The sequence below is a fragment of the Agelaius phoeniceus genome, chromosome 1 (assembly GCF_051311805.1).
Source record: "Agelaius phoeniceus isolate bAgePho1 chromosome 1, bAgePho1.hap1, whole genome shotgun sequence".
Taxonomy (NCBI): domain Eukaryota; kingdom Metazoa; phylum Chordata; class Aves; order Passeriformes; family Icteridae; genus Agelaius; species Agelaius phoeniceus.
The window spans coordinates 114,895,415-114,923,280 of record NC_135265.1 but is presented as its reverse complement, the minus strand read 5'-3'; the positions used below and the strand labels follow the sequence as shown (position 1 = coordinate 114,923,280).

The 27,866-nt window shown below is 36.9% G+C and overlaps 1 protein-coding gene across 1 annotated transcript in view; it reads right to left on the bottom strand.

The window, feature by feature from the left end:
* Nucleotides 1-27,866, bottom strand: part of RP1 (RP1 axonemal microtubule associated) — a 165,645-nt gene continuing 137,779 nt past the window's right edge. The window contains exons 47-57 of the mRNA XM_077191277.1: nucleotides 16,545-16,752; nucleotides 14,938-14,997; nucleotides 14,458-14,636; nucleotides 13,685-13,907; nucleotides 10,316-10,470; nucleotides 10,108-10,183; nucleotides 7,919-7,997; nucleotides 7,417-7,702; nucleotides 5,776-5,854; nucleotides 2,876-2,951; nucleotides 1-191 (exon numbers count right to left, since the gene is read on the bottom strand). Coding sequence (XP_077047392.1) covers nucleotides 122-191; nucleotides 2,876-2,951; nucleotides 5,776-5,854; nucleotides 7,417-7,702; nucleotides 7,919-7,997; nucleotides 10,108-10,183; nucleotides 10,316-10,470; nucleotides 13,685-13,907; nucleotides 14,458-14,636; nucleotides 14,938-14,997; nucleotides 16,545-16,752 — 1,491 coding nt within the window. The 3' untranslated portion in view covers nucleotides 1-121. The remainder of the gene's footprint in view (nucleotides 192-2,875; nucleotides 2,952-5,775; nucleotides 5,855-7,416; nucleotides 7,703-7,918; nucleotides 7,998-10,107; nucleotides 10,184-10,315; nucleotides 10,471-13,684; nucleotides 13,908-14,457; nucleotides 14,637-14,937; nucleotides 14,998-16,544; nucleotides 16,753-27,866) is intronic.

Below are 27,866 nucleotides of genomic sequence, written 5' to 3'. Positions count from 1 at the left end.
TGTGATGTTTTTAATACATTGTTTTGACTTTTCTTCACAATAATTACAATGCCTTCAGAATTATAAAAGACATGAAAATCAAATCAGCATGGATTTGGAGAAGCATCACACTTGTAAAGAATCAGAAATCAAGCAGCTGTGGGTAAAGCTGCACTATGGTGAGGCCATCATTTTCATCTTCAGAAAGCCACCTTAAGGGAAAAACAAAAACCTGTCATAGACACAGCACATATAAAACTTAAGAAACAGACAATTTGTGAGAGCCTGGTTCTGCACCTTTGATTTTCTAGGATAGTTTTTACATTTGTTTGTAGAGACAAAAAAGCCAACCTGAAGAAAATAGTGACTTAAAATTTTTGTTTTCACATAGTATTCACATATGTGTAATTTTAAATTGTAATTAACTTTATTAATATATTTATTAAATATAAATTAATTTTATTTTTTGGTCATATAGGTAACTAGTAAATTGCTCTAAAGAATGGCAATAAAATGAGGATAATTTAGAGTAGGGAAACATGTTCTGTGATAGCAAGTTATTCTCCTTGTAATTAATTCTAGGAACTCTGTCTTTCCCATATCTGTTTGTTGGTTCACAAAATACTGAGTTGCATGATGGGCCCAATCCTAGCTCTGTAAGAGCCTATGGAGCTTTTACTGTTGATTATATGAGAAACAGGCCTGAGTCCAAAGTTTGGGTAGACTGATTTTAACTGGAACCATGGATACAGTGGTATTAATTTCCAAAGAGAGTTAAAAATCTTCTGTACTTTGAAAGGTGTATGACGGTCTGCCTGATTTGATATCTACATGTGTGGGAGAGATTCCCAGACAATAAGTACAGCATCAAAGTAGCTCACATCTGAAGCTGCACCATTCAGCAGCTGGGAGATATGGCTGAAGATAAACAGGTCAGATATGGCTGAAGATAAACAGGTCCAGGCCTAAGCATAACTGATTTTGGCAGCTAAAATTGCATGTGGAAGTCACAGAGCCTAGAAAAGGTGTGATGTGTAAGCCAGACAACAGGCATTTAAATGAGTTAGCAAAGGATTCAGGTTTCCCAGTGATTAATGTCTTTTAGAGATGTTTTTTGTATTGGAGGAGTCTTTTTTATGTGAGAGAATGAGCCCATTCCCCATTCACTCTGTAGGCCATGAGACGAGGAGTTCCATAAGGAGCTCCATGTCTCAGCTGGAAGAGGACCATGAACTTAGAGTTTCCTCTATCTGAGGAGCCTCTGGGTCTCTGAGTACCCTGGGGTTAACCTCCTAATCTCTTCTACTGAATAACTTCCAGTTTTAGTAGGGTTTATATACTTCAAGGTAGGCACATAGTCCACCAAGCCTCAGTTAAATGTTCTTGTCAGGTGCATGTAGAATCAATCTGTGCCAGTCACTCACCCACATCAATTATGTGATTCCAGTTCTTGTGCCAGTCTCTTATATACCTTTGCACTTTTACTATAAGATTCTAAATAAAATTGAAAAAAACAAATATCTGGAAAAAAATGTTTGCTGCAGTCTATCTCCTGCAAGAATCTTCCTCTGACTGGTGTGGTCTGAAAACTCTTACAAGCAAAAGGGGTGAAGTGGCATCAAATCCTGAAAATCCTGTCATGGATTGTGTTGCACATCTGAGTGATGCTGTGGGTTAAGAGCTTTGCTTAATGCCCACTAACTCAGATTTAGGTATCTAGAAGATTAGAGAGTATGCCTTTGGAGGAAGTTGAAGCAAGGGAAGTTTATTGTTATTGGAAGAAGTTTAAGGTTGTTGAGGTAACACCCTCACTCTAGTGATTTAGACTGTAGAGACCAACTGAGTATCCAAGAACTTCAAAGGTTACCTTTTTTTGGTACAGGGGCTGGGATTTGGCTTCCATTAATTGTCAAGTTTACAGAAACATTTAAGGAAAGGATAAAATTAAATATTCTTGGCTACCATTTCTGTTTTTAGATTACCAGGTAACATTCTTTTTCTAGATATAGGGAACTTGTAAATTTTCACACTTCTATATTCTCCATATGCATTAAAAAGCTAATTTCCACTTGGAAGGACATGAATATGTTTGCATCAGTTATTTATTCTGAAATTCTTCAAGCTATGAATGATATATTTTAGTGAACAGTCACTCCAAATGTACCCTTCAATTTAATTTCCAGTTTCTGAAACTGTGTTGTTTCAGTTTGATGCAGACTGATGTGCACCCTCCTTTTGTACAACAGTACCCTTTACCCAAGCAACCCAGTACCTAAATACATTTCTAAATTTAGATCATTACACTTCTACATTACATTATATGAAGCTTTTATTAATCTTTATCCTATTTGCTGAATGTGTCTTGGGCCCATACTAAGCAAACATTGAAACAGAAGGATTCTAATGTTTTACTGTTGCCCTTGCTCAATAAAATACACTACTTCTTCCATGAGTTTTGAATCTATGCTGCCATGTTCCACTGATTTCCTTTCTGATTCCCTTCCATGCCTGTTTGCTTATCCCTGATATGTTTGCCAGAGCTATTCATGTGCTAATGCTTGTATGGTGGTTCACCAGACACCTTCTACCTCTTGAATTCAAAATATGTCTGAATGCTTTCTCTTGGCAAGGGCATTAAATTATGCCTCTCCCTCCTACAATCATCCAGTTTTAATTGAGGGGAAAAATCTAGTGTCTTCCTCTAGCAATTCTTCTGACAAGTTCGTTTCAAGTTGGCCAGGGGGTTCAAAAGTCATTGGGGATGGACTGATAAGAACACAACATTGTTAAAAAAAAATCAAATCATTACTGTCTTAGAAAACCAGACAGAAGCAACTGAGAGATTTGTGAAAAAGAAAACAGTATGTACAGAGGGATGATGGACTGATCTACTGACCTGTTACAGTTGAAGCAATGCACTGAATTCCTAGCTGCATCTGTGATTTCCACTTTTTCTAGAAACCAGCCACTTGCTGTAGAAGGAAAAAAAAGAGCAAATTTAATATAAACAAAACACAAATACAGCATAAGAAAGGTTTCTAATTTCATTTCTCAAACCCCATGTGATTCAGTACTTCCAAGTATATTCAACATCAGTAATATAACTGAAACACAAATGATTAAAATTACTACCAACTTCTCTCAGTTTTACAGGGAAGGTCTTTGATGTTTTTGACAGAAAATGTAATGGGAGATTTTTGTTATGACTTAACTTATTTTTTCAGATTGGATAGAACAGACAGTAAGACAAATGAAACAGAGTGCATGGTAATATCGAACACACTCTTGAAAACCTATTTTGCCCTTTCAGGTACTTGGAAATGCACTCAGAATTCACCCCTAGTGGGCATTCTACTACTCTTTTGTAATTAATATATTGATATGGATGTGAACCAAGTGGTGAAACTCAATGTTTCTCATATCCCTAGTTTTCCAGCAGTCATGATTCAGAATAGCATTTTCATTTAGGCCAGCACTCGTATTTGTTTCAGCTTTAAGAAGATACTCAATATTCTACTTTAATCCCCTGTTTTGCTGTGTGAAGAAATACCTTCATTGTTGTGATATAGAATTTTATTTCATAAAATATAAAAATATTAATATTTTAAAACAAAAAGTTTATTTTATATATACAATGTCTGTACTTATGTCTTTAGTTGTCTTTGCCAATGCAAATACTTAATGAAAACATTTTTAAACTAATTAGGATCATACTGCTAGTAGTTGATAACATTTTGGTACTCTTTACGTGTCCTAGAGATAAAGAACTAGATCCTATCTAATTATTTTGGTTTTCAAATATTTGCATGAAGTACTAAGTAGGCAAAAACCAATAAAATATTTTTATTCATAAATGCTAAATTTTAATTGTACATACTAAAAATGTAATATAAAAATATTTGCAAATTGTGTCAGTTTGGATAAAATCTAAAGGTACAGCAATGTTTCTTTTTATTCAATGACATTTTCAAAAAAATAGCTGGGTTAAGTAGGCCATGAAGGTGTCTAAGTATTCCACCTTCAATTCACAAGATCCATTTATTGATATTGTGAAGTACTTTTGAAACTCTTTTAATGAAACCTTGTGAATGGTTTAATATATCATAGACTCTACTTGGAATAGATGACCTTTCACGAAATCTCTAAATCAGAGTCAAGATCATCAGCAATAAAATTTTACAGCCTCTCAAATTTACACGACACTTTACAAAAGAATAGAAAGGCAAGTTTGCTCTCTTGAAAAGATTAAAATCTAACGCTTCATCCTTTATTGACAAAACTCCAACAGACCTCACTGAAATCTCCAGGTATGGAGAAATCTAGAGGCAGCTAGGATGTGTTAGCAAACAGATGAAACATCCCAAAGAGTTACTGTAACATTTTAGGAAGCCAGTGGGGATAACAGCTGATGGCTGATGTGACAAATGACACTTGGAGGGAATTTCAGAGAAATATTTAGAGGAAGGTTGTCATGTCTAAGATGAATCAACACACCCCAGCTGTGCTAGGAAGGCACTATTAGCAGCTATGTGATGTTGATCAGGACATAGAGAGGGGAAATAATAATGTTGTTGATAGATCAGGATTCAGGAAATAAAAGTTCAATCTATTATTTCGCCTGCAGACTTCTGTGCAACTCTCAGTACTAAAAGTTGGCCATTGTGGAGTTCCCTTCCCAGATCAGATCTAAGCTGGACTGTGTGCATGTATAGCAGTTATCACAAATAAGATGAAAGTCACCAGGAAAATCTTGGTTATTATAGATCTTTCAACAGGTTTGGTGTTTTTTCTGTTTTCAACACCGTGAAATATATGACATGACTGGGTGCTTAGGAAAATAAAAAAGCGGTTCAACTTTCTCCAAATAGCTATAGGAATTGCTATTTGCAGAATTTTTCTTGGTTCATTCTAGAAATGACAAAGCCTTTGGCACTTTATTATGCCTCATGAACTTAGATTAATCAGATTTTATTAAACCTAAACTTATTTCTTTGAGATGAGTTAAGCAAACTTCACCTGACCAGAGTATCTTAATACAATCAGACCTTTTTGATTCAACTTATACATTCCCTGAAAATTCTGTTTTTGTGTTTGTATATCTATGTATGTCTGTATATATCTTGATTTCTGCACATCCCTACGGGTTTTTAGCACTATTAAATGTAAGCTCAAAAAATTATATGCCCTGTTCTATTTTTCTGTAAAATTCAGAGTCTAAAGGTTACCGTTCACAGAAACATTTTCCATTATCATGTGTGGCTATGTTCTATAGCCACAACCTAACTTAACATCAGAGGAGGACCTGGTGCACATTGGTGTTCTCAGACTTTCACAAGAGGAGATCTGTGGGTGTGAGAGGGAGCTACAGCATGCTTTGACCAGAGTCCTCAAACTTGCTCAAATCATGGAAAGTTTAGCCCGCAGTTTGAAAATTCAATCATGTCTTGGATTGATTGAATTCAAGACAATCAATTGTCTTACTGACAATCCATTTTCTTATTGTCCACAAGACAATCATTGTCTTATTTAAGACATCTAATGAGGGGTTTAGTTGAGCATGTTTGAGGGATAAAACTATCAGAGGTTTATTTTAACTAGATCACTCTTGGAAAAAGAATTGTGGTATAGTCAAGGGAAATGTGCTAGAGAGGGTGAAAACAAGGGCAGTAAAGCTGACCTTATTTATACACAGGTTTGTATTAGCTAGCTGTAGCAGTGGTGTGACTTCAAGCACCTTTCCAAATGTCAGGCAGATCCTTAAGATGTTTGCAAGGCTACTGAACACAGAATACTTACCAAATCCTTTCCCGTCATGGCCAATTTCAATTGAACGTAGGCTGCCTAAGTTTTTTGTCTTAATCTTGAAGGTATCAACCTTTAATATTAAAATACAGTTATTAAAAATACAATACTAATGTTTGGAAGCTTACATATTTGTCTAGGTCAGTTCTGAGACCAATTCAAGAGTAATAGTAGAAGTTCAGAATAAGTGAACCACTAATGTGGCTTATTTTTCCTACTGATGATGTGTGGCATACATCCTCTCCTATTAGGTCTCAGTTTCAGCACAAAAGATTCACTTTTCAACTTATAGTATGACAATCCCTACCTCTTTCTTGACTTTCATCTACTGTGAAAATATTTTTGGTCTCATGACTCCTCAACTGGTGTAGTCTTCTAAAATATTTTTGTATATGATATGTGAACAAAAATTCAGAAATATAAAATTAAAGGCTTTTACTAGATTAACCATTATTCCTCTCAAATATTATATACTTTAATATAAAATATTCCATTATTTCATATTGACCATTTTCAGAAAGAAATTGTTTTTCCTAAGACCTTTGACTTAGGTCTTAGAAAAAAACTGGCTATCCATTGACTTAGCTGGATTGCTAATAGGATTTCTACATATCTACTGTTCCTTTTTGAAGGGTAATAACACCTCCTGTGTAGTACCAGGCAAAAGGAAGTACCACTTAAGACATTTTTTACTTGCTTCTTGTGCCTATAGGTAGCTAGATTTACTGTTCTCCTCAGTATGGAAGACAATTCATGGGTAAATATCTTTGTCTCACAGATAACCTGGCTGAAGAAACTTAGACTACTTCCAGGTAAAAAGATGATTCATATTGCTGGAGATAATGAGGTAGATCTCTTAAGGTATATATTCTCCCTGGAGTTCTAATTATTTAGTCATTACCTTTCAATAACTCCACAAGAGAAAGTTACAGAGAATATATATATTTCTTTTTTACTTAAGGGTAACCATCATTGTACTCCTTTGCACAAGTGGTGACCAAACAGAGCAATTTCTTTGCCAGAATAATATGTTTATTAAATTAGGAGAACATCCAGCCGAGGCACTAGGACATCATGCAGAGAATCTGCATTCTTATGCAAATATCTGTATCTGAACTAAGGGTCTCTGAATAACAGCCTAAAGCAGGATGGCTCTCAGAATCAGGCTGATGTGTATGGTTCCATTTCTCCTGGTTTTAGGCTTATACATCCAGGGATGCTCGCAGCACCAGTTTCCATGGCAAAGTAAAATGATGGGATGTAAGAGACTGATGTGTTCTCATGCAGGATATTCAAGGTGTGTGCAAGAGCACAGGGTAGTGCACACACATGCACAGACCACTCACGCTGTGCATTTCAGAATTAGGAAATACAGAGCTGGGCACGTAAGGGGAGGCAGTGTGAAGATATATTTGGGACTAATAGGCAGAAGAGCAGCAGAGGTAGCTAGATAAATAGAAGTAAAATGTTCCTTGGTGAATCTGGTGGAAAGAAGAAACACAGGGTGAGCTGAGACTCATGTAGTGATGTGGAAAACAGAATAAATGCCTCAAGTTTTCTAAAGAACTTGCATAGATTTAATGTTTGCTTTTCTGGTACAGAAAGGGATACAACCTATAAAGTCTGTGTACTTACCTTTCCTCTTTCAAAGGGGTTTTGATGCTCCAGTGACTGAGAGAGTTGAAATACCTCAGATTTGTCCTCATTCCCAAATAAAATAATATGCACATTGGCATCAGTCCCTGCTCCCCTTTTGTCACCTGTGTACACTTTAATAGTATACTCTCTCAAATGTTTTACTTTACTTCCTTCTTTGTTCAAGTTGTTATCTATGTCATTCTTTTGTTTCTCTCCTCTAATAACAAAAGATCTTGGGATTTCTCTCTGTATTTTGGGCTTATTTGCATTCACAGAAAATTCTCTGAAAAACAGAATCACATTTGTTTTTTGGTAAGTAAATAATATATTAATTTTAAAAAATCCTATTAATTTATGTGGAACTGCTAAAGATGGGCATATTTTTAAAATATCTATTGAGAGAATCACTCTATGGCATTTACTTTAATTCAGTGTCTGCTCAGTGTTTTCAATTATTATGCTATTAAAAAACATTACTAGCTTTACACAATATACTCACTCATTCACTTCAAATACATAGATAGGATGCTCCTTTGCAGCTTCTTGCACATGCAATTTTTTAATGTCCAGTTTGCAGTCTGCAAAGAAGGAAAGAGAACACAGTGAAAGTGTTCAATTGCATGACAAGAAATTAGGTAGGATGTTGTTGGTGTAATGATGGCATTCTTACTATATGAAAACTTCATTTTTTTCATTAATTTATGAATGCAAACAACTGAGTTCAAAGTGCTGTAATGACTACAAGATTTTTTATTTTGTTCCTATTTGTGAACCTCAACTTAGAAACTTAGGAGTAAGCATTTCCTTTGTCTTAGTGAAGCAAAGGAGTGTTGTCCTCACTGTCCTTGGATAGGCATACAGAAAAGCTTCAGCATGACTTGGGCAGGCACATTTGAGAAGGAAGAGCAGAAATACAGGTCTGTTGCCTCCTCCTCAGTGACCACTTGACAAGAGGAGTGGAGCTCTATTCCACATGCAGCACAAAGAGGATCTCATTAGGTGGCAGGTGGGAAGGCAGTTCAGCAGCTCACTGTACCCCTCTGCTGTTTGGGAAACATTGCTCCCTGAGTGTAAGATAGATTGAATTGTTGAATTTTCGGCTGGGGCTTCAGCTGCATGGCCTGAGTATCTTGCCACTAGTCAGTCTATGGCAAAATAAGAGAAAATGAACACTATTCATTTTCCCTTCTATTATTTGTAGCTGCAGCCCTGTTCAACAAACTGCATTCCAATCTCTTCTGCTACTATCCAATTCTCTTTAATTATATCAATAGGCTTCTGTGGAGGAATCCAAGACATTGTGTTACACTCATGACCTGCCAAGATAAGTGCATAGAGAGAGTCAGAAGATTCAGGAAGGGACAATGTACCATCTAATCTTAAAAACTTGCTCTGATAAGCAATGAAAGCATAAATGCACTAGAGAACATTGCCTGGACTGATCATCCTGCAGGGTACATCTGAGTTTAAAGAGATTGTATGGGATTTGGGATTTTTGGTTCAAAGTCTTGGTCCAAACTAGTCTCAGTTCAAACAGGTCTAGTTACAATATGGACACCTTTACTCATCCGAAGTGTTTTATCATCTAAGTAACTCCTTTGGAAGAAATATCTGTTAAAAATCATCTCAATTCTGTCTTCATAACACACAGAGAGGCAATGAGCCCAATGTCCCTTCTTTGTGAACTGTGTTTTCAAACCTGAATGGAAAAGTCTCTCCTGTCACGTTCTTTCCGTGGTGCCCTTTGGCTACACACAATGGCCACATTCAGTGACTGTCACTCAGACAGATGGCTGCAGTTAACTTCCACAACGGAGGCTGTGGGAAACGAAAGCACTGAGCTGCAGCTATCCCTGTCCCTCCCTTCCCCTCTGGAGTAACTGCAGCCCCACACCATATCCCCCTGGGGGTGACCCTGTGCTGGGCACGGGATGTGTGACCAGCCAAGGAGTTTGTGCCCAAATGTCACCTCACATACTTGGTTGAAATAGGGTGCTGTGCCTAAAAGGTTTTTATGAGGAGCCTCTGGATGACCAAACAAAAAAAAAATAAGATAAAGTGCAAACATAGAACCCTTGCTTCCCTAGAAAACTGTCTGAAAATGGTCAAGTGTAATGCATAGCAATGATTTACAATTATATAGCAAATTTCATTAATGGATTACAAAAAAGTTTATAATTAATTCTTTGAATTAGTAGCACGATAGCTATCCTACAGATAAAGCAGAGAGATGTTGAGGTCAAGACAATTTTAAGGAAGTTCAGTGACAAAACTTGCTGAATGTCAAACAGAGGTAAAAATTGCCTCTGAATGTCACAGGGAGAAAACTGAACTGGTGGGAAAACAGTGAAAATAATTGAATCACAGAAGGAAAATTAAACAATACCAATTTCTTACTTGAGTAATAATTATTCTCCTAGATAACTTATTAGTAGAGCATGTATTAAGTGCAGAATATAATTATATTCATCTTCATTTACTTTCTTGATGCAAAAATGTTATAACCTTTAGATCCCAGGATTTTAATTTGTCGAAATGTAGAATTTTGCTTTATAAAACACTACCCTTTAGAAAAAATAGCCAAAAGGACTTAACTAGGATTTAACTCTGGCAGGGACTTTGTTGCCTCTAATGGGATGCTAGCTGTGTGATTTACATGACTGAGTTTAGAAAGTAAAAGCATTTTACCTGTTTTACTGCTGATCGAAAGAAGAATTTTTTCCAGTTCTCCCAAGTCAACAGCATCCACCATAACTGGAAATGACTAAAATAAAATTATTCAGTATTGTAATAGAAAACCATGTTTCTTAGTTGTATGGAGAAATTTGAAAATAATATGTAGGAAGTACAAGAATGTATTAAAGGGTAAATTTTAAAATACTTTAAGACAGAGTACCTCGTTTTTCTCTCCCTGCTGTACATTCTGCAATGACTGGAGAAGGGATCTGTCTCCTGTGTCACCATGAGTACCATAGATACATGCAGTCATATGCACTAAATTTCTCTCATTCAAAATATTTCTTGAAAATACTGTTAGATGATATGTAACCACTGCAATATCAAGTAAAAAGAGAACTTGTTAAGACTGTGCCACAACCTTGCACGGCAATTTGACAACATGGCATTCTACAGTCAGATGTAATTAAATTCAAGCTCTTCAAAATAACAGCAAAACCCAAAATTTTTGCCATTTTTCCTTCATAATTGTTTTGCCACCATCTCCCAGATCTGAAATTTGAGAAGTGAGGCTGGACCAGCCCAAAAAAAGTGAAAGAATTGCATTTGGAAGGTTTAATTCTTGGATCACTGTGTCAAAGAACAGCAAGAGTGGACCTGCCCCACAAGAGTGGACAAGGTAGAAGCTGAGCACAGCCCCAGCTCAGACAGTGCCTCTCTGACCCCGTTCTGCAGCATCTGCATGAGGCAGGCAGAGCTGTCCAGAGTCCCAGATGCAGCAAACAATGAAAAAGACCTGGGATCCATCCAGGGATTGAGCTGGGGGTAGACGGAGAAAGGGCCAGAGAAGGAATGAGAACAAGGCTACAACATAGGTCCAAAGTCTGTGCAGGAGAGGAGGGCAGAGAGAGAACTTGGGAAAGATGCACATAACATGTGGCTCAGGCATGAGCTGACTGGGCCATCCTCTGCCTATCATGGCTGGAGGTTCCAGGGGAGTCCAAGACAAGTCAGGTCTGTGACTCATCATGGCCCTGATGCACTGGAGTCAAGTGGAGAGGCTGCATTCCTGAACCTTGGATTAAATCATACAGTGGATAGCACTGGGAGAGCCCATTGTACAGAGGAGGGCAATGGAGGGATATTAATGTGGGCAAGGGTACGAGGCCTAAAATGCTTAAATAGTGGTCTTTGTTTGGGTAGTGTGACCAGATCACAAATGTAGCCACCAAGCTTTTATCTCTTTAGTGTACTGAATAAATTAGAAAGGGAAAGATTAAGGGGATCTCTGAAAAGAAATTACATACAACAAGGGTAATATATATGAATGTTACAACTCCATTAATTTTATAAAATTCTAATTATTTCATAAGATTGATATGAATTATGGCTCTATGGCTCTCTGTTAAATTTATGGGAATAATCAGCTTGAAAGTAGTAAAATAGGGGGGTTTTGCCTTCTCAATATTTAATTGTTTTGCCTTAAAAACTACAGTAGTGCAAAACTGACCTTCTGAACAGCCCTGTGTGTGAGAGGAGACAGACAGCACCATGTCATCCCTGGGGATTCCTGAGGTGTAAACATCTCAAAGGAAGGTACACTAAAGGGAAACTACTTATGTATATACTCAGCTGGAGGCCTCTGCTCATTAATACACCCAAAGGCACAAGTGTGCACTGCCAGATCTCAAGGGTCTGTACTCTATCAACTGCATTTTGATAGCTTCAATTAGCCATTAGCAAATGCTTCATCACAATCCCAAGCATACTTTTTGTAAAAAAGGAAAATATAACTGAGATAAAATACTAAGGCACTCTAAGAATGACAGAGCTGTATCTGAAATTTAACATCACATGGCTTCTGGTTATGGTGAGTGTGATTAGCTGCTTTCCATTCCAATTAATACAATACTGGTTTTGCTTTTAGCTGATAAAAGGGAGAAAATAAATTAGGTTTAGAAAGCTGTCAAAAAGCATATCTGGTTTTCACAATAAATTGCGAGTAAATTTGTCTCTAAAGATCACTTTGAACTCCATGTGTACCACCTGCTGTGGAGCTGCTTAAAGCTCTCTTGGACATAAATGGCAAAGATTTGGGGGAATCAGTGTCCTAGTTTTTTTTTTCCTTCACTGGTTACAAATCCCTCCTTGAAAATATCTAAAGCATGGGTGGAAAAAAATAAAAACCACAGAAATTAGCTATTTAATTTGATTGTTCTTTTACCTAAACTTATAGATAATATAACACCTATTCCTTGTTTGTGATGTCTTTTGTCTCTTGATTTCAGAATAGATGCAAAGAACAAAAATATTACCAGGAAAGAAAAAAAAAAAAAAAGCAACGAATGGGGAAATTATTTTTTCAACTAAGAGGTCAGTGACAGAGCCAGAGCCAAGGTCATAAGGACTCCAGTCTCATCCCTCCTTTATCACCCATGCTGCATCTTTCTCTCCTCATTTCTCTGGGCTTGGACCTGTATCCTGAATACTTCTGCATTTGACAGTGATCAGTCCTTTGCAAGGGGTGCACTCATGTGCTTTATGTTAATCTGAAGATCCTCTTTGTTTCAATCTTGTGTGTAGGAGATGAAAGCCATTGAGGCTTATTCTGTACCCATACTGTGTAAGTGGCCAAGTGAAAATAACACCTCCAAGCAATATAAAATTTAAAGCCTAGATACAAATATTAGATTTTCAGTTGCAGCCAAAATATGCAAAATAACCCCAAACTTCAACCTCTGTTACTTCTACTGAGATCATTCACATATTTCTGGATGCAATCAGAGACCTCACTGAAACTGGGCCATAAGTTCAAATCCAAAGTGTTTTGGGGTAGTTCATTTTATGTCTACTTCAGCCCACTTTAGATGAGCTGACTTATTTTTTACCCAAATAATTAATTTGTCTTCTGCATAAAACCCAGGGACAAATTATTTGAATATTAAGTATCATTATTTGGTCTGTTAATTAAGTTAGTATTTGTTCCATCATATGGTAGCATTCAGTAAGTATTACATTAGGGAACAGGGTGGATTTTAGGTGAAAAGATTTCTTTTATTTTACTTAACCAAGGTGACAAATGTAAGAATTGTTGAGCTAATTTTAGGAGGCATAAATATTTGGAGTATATAAAGGTAATAAAGCTGAAGCTTATATGTAGTTTTGAGCTGTTATTTACTGAGAATATTTGTTTGGAAAGTGCAAACAAACAACAAAATCACTTAATAGTAAATGAACTATAAAAAATCATGTTGTTAATGTCAGCAATATGAGCAGCTGAGGACTAAACAAAAGAGAATAAAAATATTACAACAGTGCAAGAAAAGAATATTTCTTATAAACTGTTCTTTCTAGCATATAATAATGCTTTTGTGCAATCAAGTGAATATTGAATTTCCCACTTTATGGTACAGAAATTAAGCTGAGTGGGTAATATTTTCCTTCATACCTTTTAACTTCTTATCCAGTCTCTATGAATCATTAAATAAAGACAATAAAAATTTCTGTTTTGATAAAGGTTTCTACTGTAATACTAGGACATGTTAACCTCCTGAACCACTCTACTGCTTTGAAGTAGATTTATACCTACCAGAAAGTGCTTCTTTTAATGGCCACTGTATAGGGAATTCAACCCATATATCTCCATTAGGAGAAAGAGGAAGTGTTTTATTTATGGTGAGACTAAAGGTATCCAGGGTTGATGTGTTCTGTATTTTAAAGTGATGAAGAGACAACTGGGATATGTTGATTTCCAAACTCTGGAGACCAAGCCTCACTTTATAAAGCGTTCCCAAATCAGATGGCAAATGTATCTAGGAATCAACAAAACAATGAGTTAGCATCCAAACGGAGGTGTGCAGATAAATGCATAGTTTACAGGAAGAGAGGAAGCTGGCTCTAAAGGAGTCAGCACAATCCTGAACCCATTTGCATCAAGCTTGGTGCTAGAAGTGCCATTCACTTCAAAAGCAGCAGAACCAGGTTGACTGTAGGCACTTAAGGACATTTTAGCTTTATCCTCTAGGGGCATTCGTTGTAATTGATCTATCAAATTCAAATTACATACACCAATGATTTCTAATGTGAATAAGTAACCTTAATGTCATTTTAAATGATATGCATTATTAACTATGACTATTTGTTGGGGAAAAAAGGAATATGCTTGATCATCATGAACTTGAGAAAGCCAGAAATTAAAAATAAAATATGGTATGCGACTGAAAACTTCAGCTCTGATTTTCTTGGATGTTTAAACAGTAATACAAACACTAAAAACAATATTTACAGCACTACGCTATTATTTCTCTTTAAAATGAAACTCAAAGGAAATTTAAATATAGGCAAATCTATATATTATTTTACATCATATGTTATTTGGTTCTCAGTCTGATGTTCCACTTTGTTTTCCATGGAAACTGGATTTGACTTGCCGTTGCTTCCATAAAAAACCATAACCATCTTGGATATATTTTCTGACAACTTTTCAAATTCTGATTTTGTTTCTTCTTGATGCTTTGTGAAATAAATCCTCCATCTGCCTTCTGAACAAATAAAATAAGGAAAATAAAAAGGAAAAAATATTAAGGATGTTTCTGTTTTCATATATAAACAAAGTTATCTGATATAAAATTTCTAAGACATGCCTTGTTCTACATGGGGAACATTATTTTATAAGCATGTCACCTGGGTATTGAGCAGCTCCCTAAGTTCATTGCCATTTTTTACAAAGGGGAAACTATTGTCAGTACTAGTAAGTATAATGACTATTGTGATGAAAATATTCTCACATTATTATTTCAAAACTGATTAATAAAACAGTCAAGGTAATGACAGAAGCTATACCTGAATTCATTTGCTCTCTTCCTAAAGGCCAGGCAGATGTACTCCTCCTCTCCTGAACTTCTAATTAAAAAAGATAAAATTAATACTTTTGTAGAACAGTGTCTATATGATAATAAAGGTCTGTATTCATGTCTAGTGAGGCAATTGACTGAGTATTATATCATTTAGATTAAAGATTTAACTAGGACATGTACAGTGTGATTTTCTATTTAAGCATCATCTAAATATCATCCCATTAAATAAACTGTCTCTAAGGCTGGCTATTTACTAGGAAAATGGTAGTAAGAGGAAGATTCAAGTATTTTTCATTTTAAAGTATTTCCCTTTCATTTGTACAATTTATGCTCTGGATGAATGAGCACTAATTGGATGTCTTTAATGCCCATTCTAGAGGCTGATGCTCCTCCCACAGATATGAGTCTCCACTGATTTCATCGGGATTTGGTATAGATCAAAGTTGCCTGTAAACATTAGGTAGTGACCTGAACTGAAAATGAGACTTCTTTTGACCTCATAACCAAGACTAGATTTGCCAATTATTGTATAAAGAAACTCACAGGAACATTTGTCCTAATCAATGAAGTTTGATAGAAACAGAACTAAATATTGCCTTTTTTTATTTTTTCAGAGATATCCCAACATACAAACCAAACCAAAGCTGAAATTATTTGTATTTGCATATGAAAAGTTTCCTCATTTTTTCCTGGTTTCAAATGATCAAAAGTTAGAGATCATACAGCAGAAGAAATCAATTGAACTAGAATCTTCTTCAGTCTCAAGAGGCTATGTCCAGCAAATGCCCAGGGAGTTAGGAAGAATAAATCTAGAACACGTTTTGCAATCCAAGGACTCATCTATACTGTCAATTAATTTCTCTGAGAGGCAGGAGAATAAATACATCTGTCTTAGAGGTACATTCTGGGTTTTGGTGCCTACTGATCTGGTTGGAGTGTGTTGTGGTTCCTCCCAGCTTGCACACCAGATTGTGTTGAAATGCATTCCTGGATTGAAGCCATGACACAGGGAGGGAAGGAGGGTGTACATTCCTTTCCTGTCTTGACAAAGAGCCACAGGCAGTGGCCTCAAAACTGCTCTTCTGTGGCCTGACTATTCTCATGGTGTCAGTCAAAAACATCTCCAGATTCTGGCAAAAGTTGTCCAAACAGTATGGCATAAATAATGTAAATTAGTCTTCTTGAATACAATGGAGACATTTTCTCCACTGCTTAAACAGAGTTTTCCCTGCTTTTTACCTCATTTTCACTCTGCCTAGCAAGTAATTGGTATTAGAAGCTTAAAAATAGTTTGCAGGTGTAGAAGTAAGACTTGGAGAGGTAGGAATTTGTAAAAAAGGAATATGACAAATTTCCTGGCATTTACAGCATTTTAAATCTGGAGTAACAAAGCAGAATTTATCCTTTGGCAAATTGTGGTTATTCAATGGTATTAAAACACAAAGTGTTCAGACACACTAATTCCCTGTATAATGACAATGTTCTACTGGAATATTTTAAATCACAACTTCTTTGTAGAAGGAAATTGTATAGCTGCATTCTCCAGTTTGGAATGAGTTTCTTAGCAGATGATAGTTTGAAGATAGTGTTGACCTGTGACATCCAGAGTTACTGAGGCAGATCTTTTTCCATCATGTCTGTCTTTAAGCCATGTTTGAGCCATAAACAGTGTTTCTGTCCCTGAAGATGCTGACTCTTTCACAATAATCTTCTCCAGAAGCCAGTCAGAGCCTCTCCCTTTTTCAACAACCATCCTTTGCAGAATACCAATATCTACTGCCTCCACTGGAAAAATATCCACCTGAAAAATTCAGAATCAGAAGTCATATGGAAACAGAATCATGTAACTAAATTATCAGTGTATTTTGAAATATGAAAGTGAGAAGAAAATCAGGATTTTTTATTAACTCAATAAATAGCAACAGAACCAGAAATGACAAGTTTAACCATGCTAAATGCCTGCAGTAAGAAGTATTTCTTCCCTTTGTGGTTCTGCAATTTACATCTAAACCCCCTCTTTGCCCACACAGATTATCAGCTGCCTATGCTTGCTTAATGAGAAATTTTCCTTCCCAAAATTGATGTTTAATGATCTACAGGGAATATATTTTAAAAATATCTTACTCTCAACAAAATAGACCCCAAGGGCTATTTCAGGAATGAGATACAGGGAATGAGAAGGGTAGAAACAAGCATCACAGAAGGAATCTCTAAAGAAAGAATGACAAACTTTCCAGATTTGGATTAACTTGTAGGATTAGTTTCAATATAAGTAATTGAATGGAAAGAAAAATATTAAATAAAACTATTTTGAAATAAGTTCTGCTATTCTCTATCAGTTAAAAAACCCACAATAATTTTACAATGTTTAGAACACTGAAGTAAGATTCCTAAAGAGAATTGTGATATATCAGACATTCAATACTTTCACAATATCTGATTCTGGCTATTTGTGAGTGTTACCTCAGCTGAAAAACAGACATTAAATTCTTGTCACAGAGACTTTCCACATTTTTTGCTTTATAGATTTATGAATTATCGTCTCATTTCTACTGGGGTTGATAACTGTTAAAATCTAGTGTTATTTGTGATGGAATTTCCAGCATGATTTAAAGATGCAAAGATGGTTTTGAAGGGAATAGGTAGCAATAACGATGAAAACACTTGAGTCCTGAGAAGTCTTTAAGTCTTCCCAAAGTAATTAACACTGAAGTTGCTCTGCCAGAGCAACCCTTAAAGGTTTATGCAGAGGTGAAACAAAGAATAGCAGTTCTCTTTCTCCACCACTTATAATTTCTTTCCTGGAAAAGTCTTCCAGCTGAAGAACTTATGAAAGATTTGTGTCACAAAGATGAGCCTAACAAGCTTGCAATTTAATAAGACACAGCATAAGCTCAAATATTGAGCTTAAATTTGCAGATTAGATATGACCATTCAATTAAAAAGAATCCCCAGAAACAGAAAAATTTTAAATTTGTTCTTCAATTTTTGTTCCTCATTTTTCATTAATATCTGTACATGTGAATTTGAAAGTGTGTATTTGTGAACCACACCTTTAACAGTGTCCTAAAAATAATAATCAACCTGATACTGATTACTCTGTAACTTGTAGACAGAAAGGTCATGTTAGTCAAAAACTGCTACAATGTACCATCTAATCAACACATCAGCATTATCACTCTTAAGCTGTCATGTGAAATGGGAAAATGAGACAATGATATGAAGGAAAAAATCTGAAAGAGGCATTTGAATATCTATATTTCCTCACAAGGAGTCAAGGTTATCAGTGGCTTACTGAATCTAACAGCAGAGCAAATACATTAGAAGAGCTGAAATTCTAGAAGGAGTGCAGAACTGCAGGAAAAGAGGCTCCTCTTCATGTTTTCCTTAGCTATATCAAAAAATTAAGGTTTAGTGTCAACACAATAATTTTATTTTATTACCTATTGGACTAATTTGATGATTGAATACCATTAACTTGAACTCTTAATTTACATTAATTGTGATATTAATTTGATCACTCCTTTATTCCAGCTTTAATTGGATTGGTAAAGTTATACCATCATGTCTGAATAAAATGAATTTGTTACACTTATTAAATGAAATGTATTAAAAATACATGCAGTTAGGAGATGACTGAAAAACACAGACTGAAGTAAGAAACCTGAAGTAAGACCCCTGTGTCTGTCAGTAAAAAAAAAAAAAATTTAAGTTCACAAAATGTGCAAATTTACCCTAAAATTGCTGCTAGTTCTTGCAAATGATAATGCTTATAGTAATGCATGATTGTTGAGGTTTAACCCCAGGCATTATCCAAGCCCTACAGAGCTGCTCGCTCACCCCCTCACCAGCAAGATCAAGAAGAGAATGAGAATGGTAAAAGCTAGAAAATTTTTGGGTTGAGATAAAGTTTAATAGAGAAAGCAGCAGCCATGCACACAAGCAGAGCAAAACAAGGAATTGATTCAATGCTTTCCATGGGTAGGCAGGTGTTCAGCCATCTCCAGAAGAGCAGGGCCCCGGAGCTTGCAGAGGTTGCTTAGGAAGACAAATGCCATCACTCCAAGTGTCCCACGTCCTCCTTCTCCCCTGCCTTTCTATACTGAGCATGATGCCACAAGGTCTGGAATATCCCTTTGGTCAGCTGGGGTCACCTGTCCTGGCTGTGTCTCCTCCCACCCTCCCAAGCACCCCCAGCCCCCTCACCAGTGTGGCAGCACAAAAAGCAGGAAAGGCCTTGGCTCTGTGCAAGCCCTGCTCAGTGGTAACAAAAACATCTCTGTATTATCAACTCTGTTCAGCACAAATCCAAAACACAGCCCCATACCAGCCGCTGGGAAGAAAATTAATTCTACCCCAGCTGAAACAAGCACAATTATTTTACTGGAAACACATGAGAAAGCTCTTGTCAGATACTTGTTAGAATAATTTCTTTTTTAGAGAAAAGAGTTTTCCAGGGAATGACTAATTTAGTGGCATGGTCATCAGCATCTCCAGAAAAATCTGTTGTCAGTGATCCACCCTTGGAAAGGAGAGTTAGGAATATTGGAAAACTACAGACAATAATCTGCTGCTTCTAGTCTTGTGCTGTCCCCAGAAGAATAGTTGGGTCTGACTTGCATCAAGTTTGATGGATAACAAACTTATAGCACTGATTAACTTAGTGACTTAATAAATCAGGGGCAGTATGTGCTATGGGTTATCTATGACCTGGAGGATCCAGCCACAGATAAAAGCAAGTATAGTTAAGACAAAATGTTTTCCAATTCCTTTTTCCTACGAAAATAAGTACATTTTGATGGAAAAAACATCTGTGAAAAGCTTGATGTTTGGTTTGTGTAAGACACACTATGGTTTGTCAATGTGCCATTTTAACAAGCTCACTTTAGAGAATGTAAAATCTCAAAAATCCATGGACAAATCTGCAGATTATTCAAACATCTAATAAAATGCAAGTTAAGGAACTATTAAATAGACTAGAAATTGTGTCATCTGGGATAAACTCACCTCATAGACAAGATAACATTTTCTCTTTATGTGTACATTTGAAAATCTATGCAGTGTAATGAGCTTCATTTTAGTCAAGAGACCAAAAAAGAACAGAGAAAGAGCAGCAACCATAATTCTTAGAGCTAAAAACAATTAGCTAGAGATAATTTATTTGCTAAACTTAATTCACTTTTCTTCTCTCAAGCTGTCTGCAAACAGGGAGATTATGACATATATTTCATTCTAATTTTATGAAATTCAATTATTATTAATAATTTAGCTAATATTTTTGTAGATTCATCTGAGACCATGGATTAGGCATAAAATTTTCTAAATACTCGAGTTGTTGACAGGTCTTGTACATCACATCATATTCTACCTTTTATTTGACTTACAAATGGGGACCTTTGAAATTACTGGAGGGTTAATTCTGCAGAAAGAGAAAGAGAGAGGAAGAAAAAACACAGAACATAAGCAAACCTATAGAATATGAAATTTATCTTCATCATTTTCCCCTAGGGAAAAAAATGTTAATTGTTTTTTAGTTACTACTAGCAAATTAGGTTTGAACTGAGAAGTCACCTTAAATATTGATAATAATACATTTTGTCTAATTCAGCAGAGCTTATATTGAATTTTCTCAGAATAGCATTAAAGCAATTTGTATGTATGTACAGTCCACTAAATTTTCTTAATTAACATTGCCTGGAGAAAGAAATATATTCTCCCAGTCTGAGCAGCTAAGACTGACAATGGTAGAGCCATACATCCTCTGTGACCCAGAAGAGCTGCCCTAGCAAAACCAGAACTGGTACTTTTCATACTTCTTGGCTAAAAAAATATGGACTAAAAAATTCCTTTATAACAGTAATTCCAGCAATCCTTTCAGAATATTTAAAGTTTGGGGTTTTTTTCTTAACTCTTTTTCAGATTTTCTTCAAATGTTTCTTTCTTTTCCAGGGACTCACGTTTTGAGCCTTTTCTTTGAATCTATGACCCAGTTTATTATGACTTTATTCAGTACTCTTCTGTGACAGTGCTGGCAACATATCACTATCTGCAGCAGCTGCAATAGCTCTTGTAACAGAAGAAGCATTTGAACAGTCACTGTGCAATATTTACCTTTATAAATGCCAATCATTTTACAGGCTTGGTACTGAGACTTGATGGTTGGTTAATGATGATATTCCCAGAAGAACTGAAAATGGCAAGTCAAGACACACCATATGCTTCATTTCATCAACCTGTATGCACAAGTGATTTCCCATACTGCTAATGTTAGTATCATTTTAATAGGCTTTTATTGGAAAAGGAGTCAGGGTGTCTAGATAAAGGACCTTTTCTATTAAGCTTAGCAAACCTATTGATTTGCTGCCTGATTATTTTGATCTCACTTGTTAATCTGCAGAAACTCCACTGAAAACAAAGCAGTTTTAACACAGGTAGGCAAAATAAAGGCCCCCTGTAACAATGACCCCAATCAGAAACAGTGTGTAAACATTCCTGGAAAGAGAGAACAGTGTGAACAGAACCTCTCCACCCTGTCCCAAATGGTTGTCACATCACTGCCTTCTCTTAGATGGACATTATCACCTTTTCAGTTGGGCCAGAACAACCACAAAATCAGCTCCAGCAAAATTTTATCGAGGTAGACCAAGTGAAAAAGCCCAAATCACTAATGAAATTAACTGCTTAAACTAAATAAACATTTGGACAGAGCAAATGTCACTGTGCAAGCAGCCTTCAGAGGTGGAAATATTGGGTGGTAAGTAGCACTGATAGCAGTACTGTCTTGGCTCAGCTCAGTGGAAGGATGGACAGTGCCTCTGACTGTGCCCTCACTGCCTTGTAGTGTGCTGCATGCTTCTTTAAAAATGCTTATTTAAAAACAGGGGTTTTCATGCATCTGAAAAAGCCAACCCTGAATTTCCTTCTAGACTCACATTTCTGCAAGCATGATTTTGGATTATGTTAAATTCTCAGCTATAAATTCATTGAAAATTTTTATCTCTGCATGAAAAAATTAACATAGATTATAATGAATGAATCATTTGAGATTTCTGATAACCCACATTTATCATAGTCTTCAACAAGATTGGTGAAGAATCAGTGAAAGAATAGGGGTAGTAAAAAACCCCAAAATATATTTGCCCTGCACTGGTGTTATGTTAATAATCTTAGTTTAACTGGAAAGAAATCCTTTTGAAACAAGATTTCTATGCATAAAAAAGCAACAGGAGTAGGAAAGAATAGGGGCATTTTATAATGGTCAGTAGCTGTGAACATTCTGCCAACCAGGTAAAGACATTTCAATCAGACTTTAAAATGTATTTAATAAAATGCAAAAGGACTGCTATATAGATCAGTGTCATCAGCCACAACCAAAGCTGTAATCATAAATTATATCAAACAAAAGAGATTTAAAAGTCAAGCAAAACCAGCAATAAAACACAAACAAATATAAGACAGCTATCACTTTGGACAGATTCAATCCCATCTGATGCAGCTTGATTGTTGGATTGATTGAATAACAGTCCAAGTCTGAGATCTGGTTTAACAGGCAAAGAAAATAGGATGAATGTAATTTTCTTCAACTTCAGAAATGCATATCATTGTATGATATTTTGATTAAGACACTATAATCAAATATAATAATGGGATAATAAAATGTCTAACTTGTATGTCTCCAAGTGTAGCTGTAAAAAGAGAATATTTTCAAGCACATCTCAATGCAGTGAAGCCAGTTAATAAGCTTATGCTCTTTAGTATTTCCATGATTTATCTGGAAGAAAACAAGATTTCAGAGATTATGCAAATACAATTTCCAATTATGACACTTGAAGAAGTAGGGTGCTAAATTGAAGAGTACTCTGAAAAGATTTGTGAGAGTTAGTAAATCACTGGAAAGCCTTCCTTTCAGTGAATCAAGCAGAATAATCTATTTAACCTGTCAAAGGCATACTGATTTTCTTATTGTCATAAATACTTTCAAAAGCAGTAGAAATTTGGTGTAAGAGAGCTATCCAAACTAGCAGTCAAAAGTGGACAAAATTCAATTCCAAGAAGTTAAATTTTGACAAATTTAGCCAGAAAACAGTGTGAATCTCTAATATTTAAAAGAAAAACCAAGTATCCTTAAGCTTTGAAACAGCTTTCCAGATAGATTTAAACTTCATCACTGGTAGCTATTCATTTGGAGTTAGATATATTTTCTAAACTTTTTAACTTGAACTGAATTTAATTTAGTTCTTGATGCATTGAGGAAAATGATTGAATATTTTAGTTCCTGAAAAAAGCACACTTGTATTAGCCATAACTCTTTTAAGATTTCTATTAAATCAAGCAAATTTAGCTGCATTTTATTTTAAAATTACCTTGTTTATCAAAACCGAAATGAACAGGGCATAAAATTCACTTACTCAACTTGGCCTATCTAAAATAAGTCTATATAATAAGACAATTTCCTTCAAAGAAAACAGCAGGTACTCTCTGAGGTTAACTAATTTCATTTTAAGATAAATGTCCAAATGAAGAGAGAAGGTAACCATCACTCCCTTTCTGCAGCAGATGCTTAAGCCATCATGTTAGAACAAATGTGTAGAATACAGGCAAGTGAAACTAAGTGAGATGCATTTCAGCTTTAGAAATGTCACTTACATGATTTATTTTTAAGATCTATATAGACAGAATGAAGTACTCCCCTCTTGCAGGTAATTTTAGCATTAATTAATTTTGACCAGTTTTTAATTTTTTGCAACAAAGTTTTACATATTTTTTTGCCCTGCAGGAATATGTCAGGAAACTGAAATTAATTATTCACTCAGCTCTAAACATTGGCCAGTGCTGTATAGACAAGCTGGGTGATTGCAATGGGATGTTCTGACTCTGTCCCTTATAAATCTCTCACTGACTTTAACCACTGCCTGGAAAATGCCATCCTGGAGGTATTAATGAGAACTGCACATGACTCAGGTATTTGCCACTGTCTCCTACAATTTTATAAAGCTTTGGAAATGTTCTTTCTTTCTGCATTTCTCCTCGCAGTTTCTGACAACTTTTACCAGTTTTTCCTTCACTATGCTGGCATTCCATATTTTCCTAGTTCCCATCTGCTCAATGGATTTAAAGATGGTGTAACAAAAAGCAGCAGTCAAGTGGCCAAGGTGAGCTGCTCTGGCATTGGCACAATCAGCAGCTGAATGCTGCCGTGTGGTACAGGGGGAATTTTCCCAAAGGAATTCGGGATAGCAGAGACAGTCCCCCAGGAACCCACATCTTGAGCCACAGCAGGTGACAGGACACAGGGCCAGAACCAATGGTGGCCAAGCTCCCCCCATATACAGAAGAAGCTCTGAGGGGTTGAGGGAGTGCAAGCAACCATGAGTGCCACAAACAGAGCTGGCAAAGACAGAGGGAAAGGTTGAGGTACTTACTGCCATCTTTGCCTCAGTCTCTAATAGTACAACCAGTTGATCTTCCAGCCCCCTGAGATGTGAAACAGAGACAGGGAGCAGAATGAAGCCCCTACAATCCAAGGGGAAAGGACCAGCAACCTGCTACAGCAAAGAGACACACATATGGGGCTTGATGGGATTCACCTAAGGGTACCCAGGGAGCTGGCAGAAGTGCTCCCCAAACCTCTTTCCATCATTTACAGGAAGTCCCAGCTAACTGGACAGGTCCCATTTGACTGGAAATTAGCAAATGTAACACAAATCCACAAGAAGGGTTGGAAGGAGGATCCAGGTAACTGCAGGCCTGGTCTACCTGCCAGGGAAGGTGATGGCACAGGTCACCTCGAGTACCATCACACAGCACACACACACAGTCTCAGCCATCGTGACCTTATGACAGGCAGGTCCTGCTTGACCAACTCGATCTTCTTCTATGACAGAGTGACCTCCTTAGTGAATGAAGGAAAGGCTGTGAAATTTGGTAATCTGGACTTTAAGAAAGCCTTTGATACAATTTCCCACAACATTGTCCTGGAGAAAGTGTCGCTCATGGCTTCAATGAGTGCACTCTTCTCTGGATAAAACCCGACTGGATGGCCAGGCCTAGAGAGTGATGGTGAATGGAGTTAAATCCAGCAGGTGGCTGGTCTCTACTGGTGCTCCCCAGGGCTCAGCACTGGCTCCAGTCCTGTTTAATATGTTTATTGAGAATTTCGATGAGGGGATCAAGGGCACTCTCAGTCAGTTTGCAGACACCACCAAGTTGGGTGAGAGTGTTGATCTGCTGGAGGGCAGAAAGGCTCTGCAAAGGGATCCGGACAGGCTGGATCCAAGGGCCAAGGCCAACTGCATGACGTACAGTGAGACCAAGTGCCAGGTCTTGCACTTGGGTCTCAAAACCCCATGCAATGCTACAGGACTGGGCAAGAGTGGCTGGAAAACCACCAAGGACCTGGAGACTCTGGTTGACAGCTGCTGAACATGAGGCAGTGTGTGCCCAGGTGGCCAAGGCAGCCAAAGGCATCCTGGCATGTATCAGAGATAGGCTGGCCAGCAGGACCAGGGCAATGATTGTCCCCCTGTACTCCACACTGATGAGGCCACACCTTGAATTCTGTGTTCAGTTTTGAACCCCTCTCTACAAGATAGACATTGAGGTGCTGGAGTGTATCCAGAGAATGGCAACAAAGCTGGTGAAGGGTCTGGAGCAGAAATCCTAAGAGGAGCAGCTGATAGAACTGGGGGTGTTTAGCCTGGAGAAAAGGAGGCTCAGGATGACCTGATTGCTTTCTCTAACTGCCTGAAAGGAGGGAGGCTCAGGGGGGAGATTGGTTGCAACCAGATTGGGGTTGGTCTCTTCTCCCAGATAACAAGCCACAGCATAAGAGGAAATGACTTTGAGTTGCACCAGGGGAGGTTTAGAATGGCTATATGAAAAAATTTCTTCAATTAAATTGTTGTCAAGAATTAGAACAGGCTGCCCAAGGAAACATGTAGCCAGGGACATGGTTCAGTGGTGGACAGAAGTGCTGGGTCAATGGCTGGACTTGATCTTAAAGGTCTCTTCCAACCTAAACAATTCTGTGATTCTATGATGATCAGATTGATTTAGTGTTCATTTCTGTATAACAGTAACTTGGCCAACAGCCTGCCACTGTGATTAATACATTTGGATCAATGACATTTGGCACCTATTTAATCATTATGTCAGGCATGCTTTCCATAAGAGAAGGTTTATGTGCAGTCACAAAATAGCAGCACTGTCAGTGTGGTGGGATGTGGACTTCACTGGCTTCCTACTTGTGACCTCAGGACACTGCCTCACGTTCTGACTCTTTGTGTATCCTGGCACACATTGACTTTTTGCTGAAGTTTGGTTTTTTGGTTTTTTTAAATTGTCAGTGCTTAATCTGTGAGTACTGAAACTGAGCACCAACAGTCACCTCTCACTGAAAATTTTTGTATGTGCTGCAGTTACCATGGCACCAACCTGAGCAGTTGATGTCTAAATATAGGGCAGGATAAAGAATATATCTTTTCAAATACTAACAGAATGAAGCAAAAATTGTCTGAGAATTTAGTGCTTCTATAAAGTGGAATACTTAAAATACTGGCCAATTTCATAAAACCTAGATTAAAATACTTAAATATCAGTCATAACATATTCAGTGTACTTTACTGGTTTTGATGGGACTGATCTTAAAAAAACCCACATTCTCACAGAGGAAATTTTTGGATAACTCACAGCCAGATGACAGAGCATACAGCAAGTCTATCAAAGGCCATATAAAGAAGCATCAAGAATGACATTTGCTGAAAAAACATTGCGTGTCAGAAGCAACATGGAGATACTGTAAGTATTTTACACAACTGGGCCCTGGTTTTCACAGAATGTCTGAACTGAGTATACCTGGTTCAAGAAAATGCTCATAAGCAGGTAACATCAATCAGGCTTAAACTGACTCATGAATCATGAATAAATACTGTTAGGTTTTCAGGAAAGCTGAACTGCTTGAAGATGTGTGCTGAGATTGCGTTGTCTGTCCTCACAGCTTTTAGGAGAACATCAAACAAGGCATCAATGTCACAGCAATTTGAAAGACTATGGATCTTGCAGGGCAAGTCCTCACACTCATTAGTATGAGCAGATCACCAGAATCTCAGCTCTCAATGGCAACAGCGCTGCCCTCTCAGGGGTGACCTGCAGGGCCTTACTGGTGAATTAATAATATCATGCACATTACTTTACCTACAAGTTCTCTGATGGTCTCACAGGTGTAAGGACTTTGGAAAGGCACAAAGAAACTTTTCAGATATAAGATGATAATTCACTCTTTTACTATCATGTAACTTAGCTCATGAAAATAAAAAACATGTTAAATGAGAGAAGAATATCTCCAATCCACTGCAAATTTTGCTGAATATTTAAACATTTCTATGTACTTCTGCATAGCTAAACTGTTGCTTGTAACAGCCCTGACATTCTGTGAGACTAACACTATATTTTGATATGATTTTGAACAGAAACACTGTTCCAGTTCACTAGCTGTTACAGTATAGTCAGGGGAAAAATTATTGCAAGGAAAAGCACATTTTAAAATGTCAGAACAACTGTTAAGATTCCAAATGCAAATTCTGCCTGTTATACTCCAAATCCCCTATACCACCAAGTGCAGAATCTCTGACTGCAGGGGTGCTTGGCACAATATGTGATTGGGCTGGTGTAGAAAGAGACATTCTACACTTGAGAGTCTTTTTGGAGATTACTTTTAAAGGGAAGAAAACATTGGGAAACTTCCAAAACATATAATGAAAAAATACTGCTACATAGGCATGAGCCTTTCTTGCAGAATAATTTTTTACTTTTCAATTAACCAAATACCTTCATTTTCACTGAACAATGAGTGAATCAAGACTTTTATGTGTTTCTCTATTACTTATCTACAAGCAATTTCTTTTTAGAGCCCTAAAA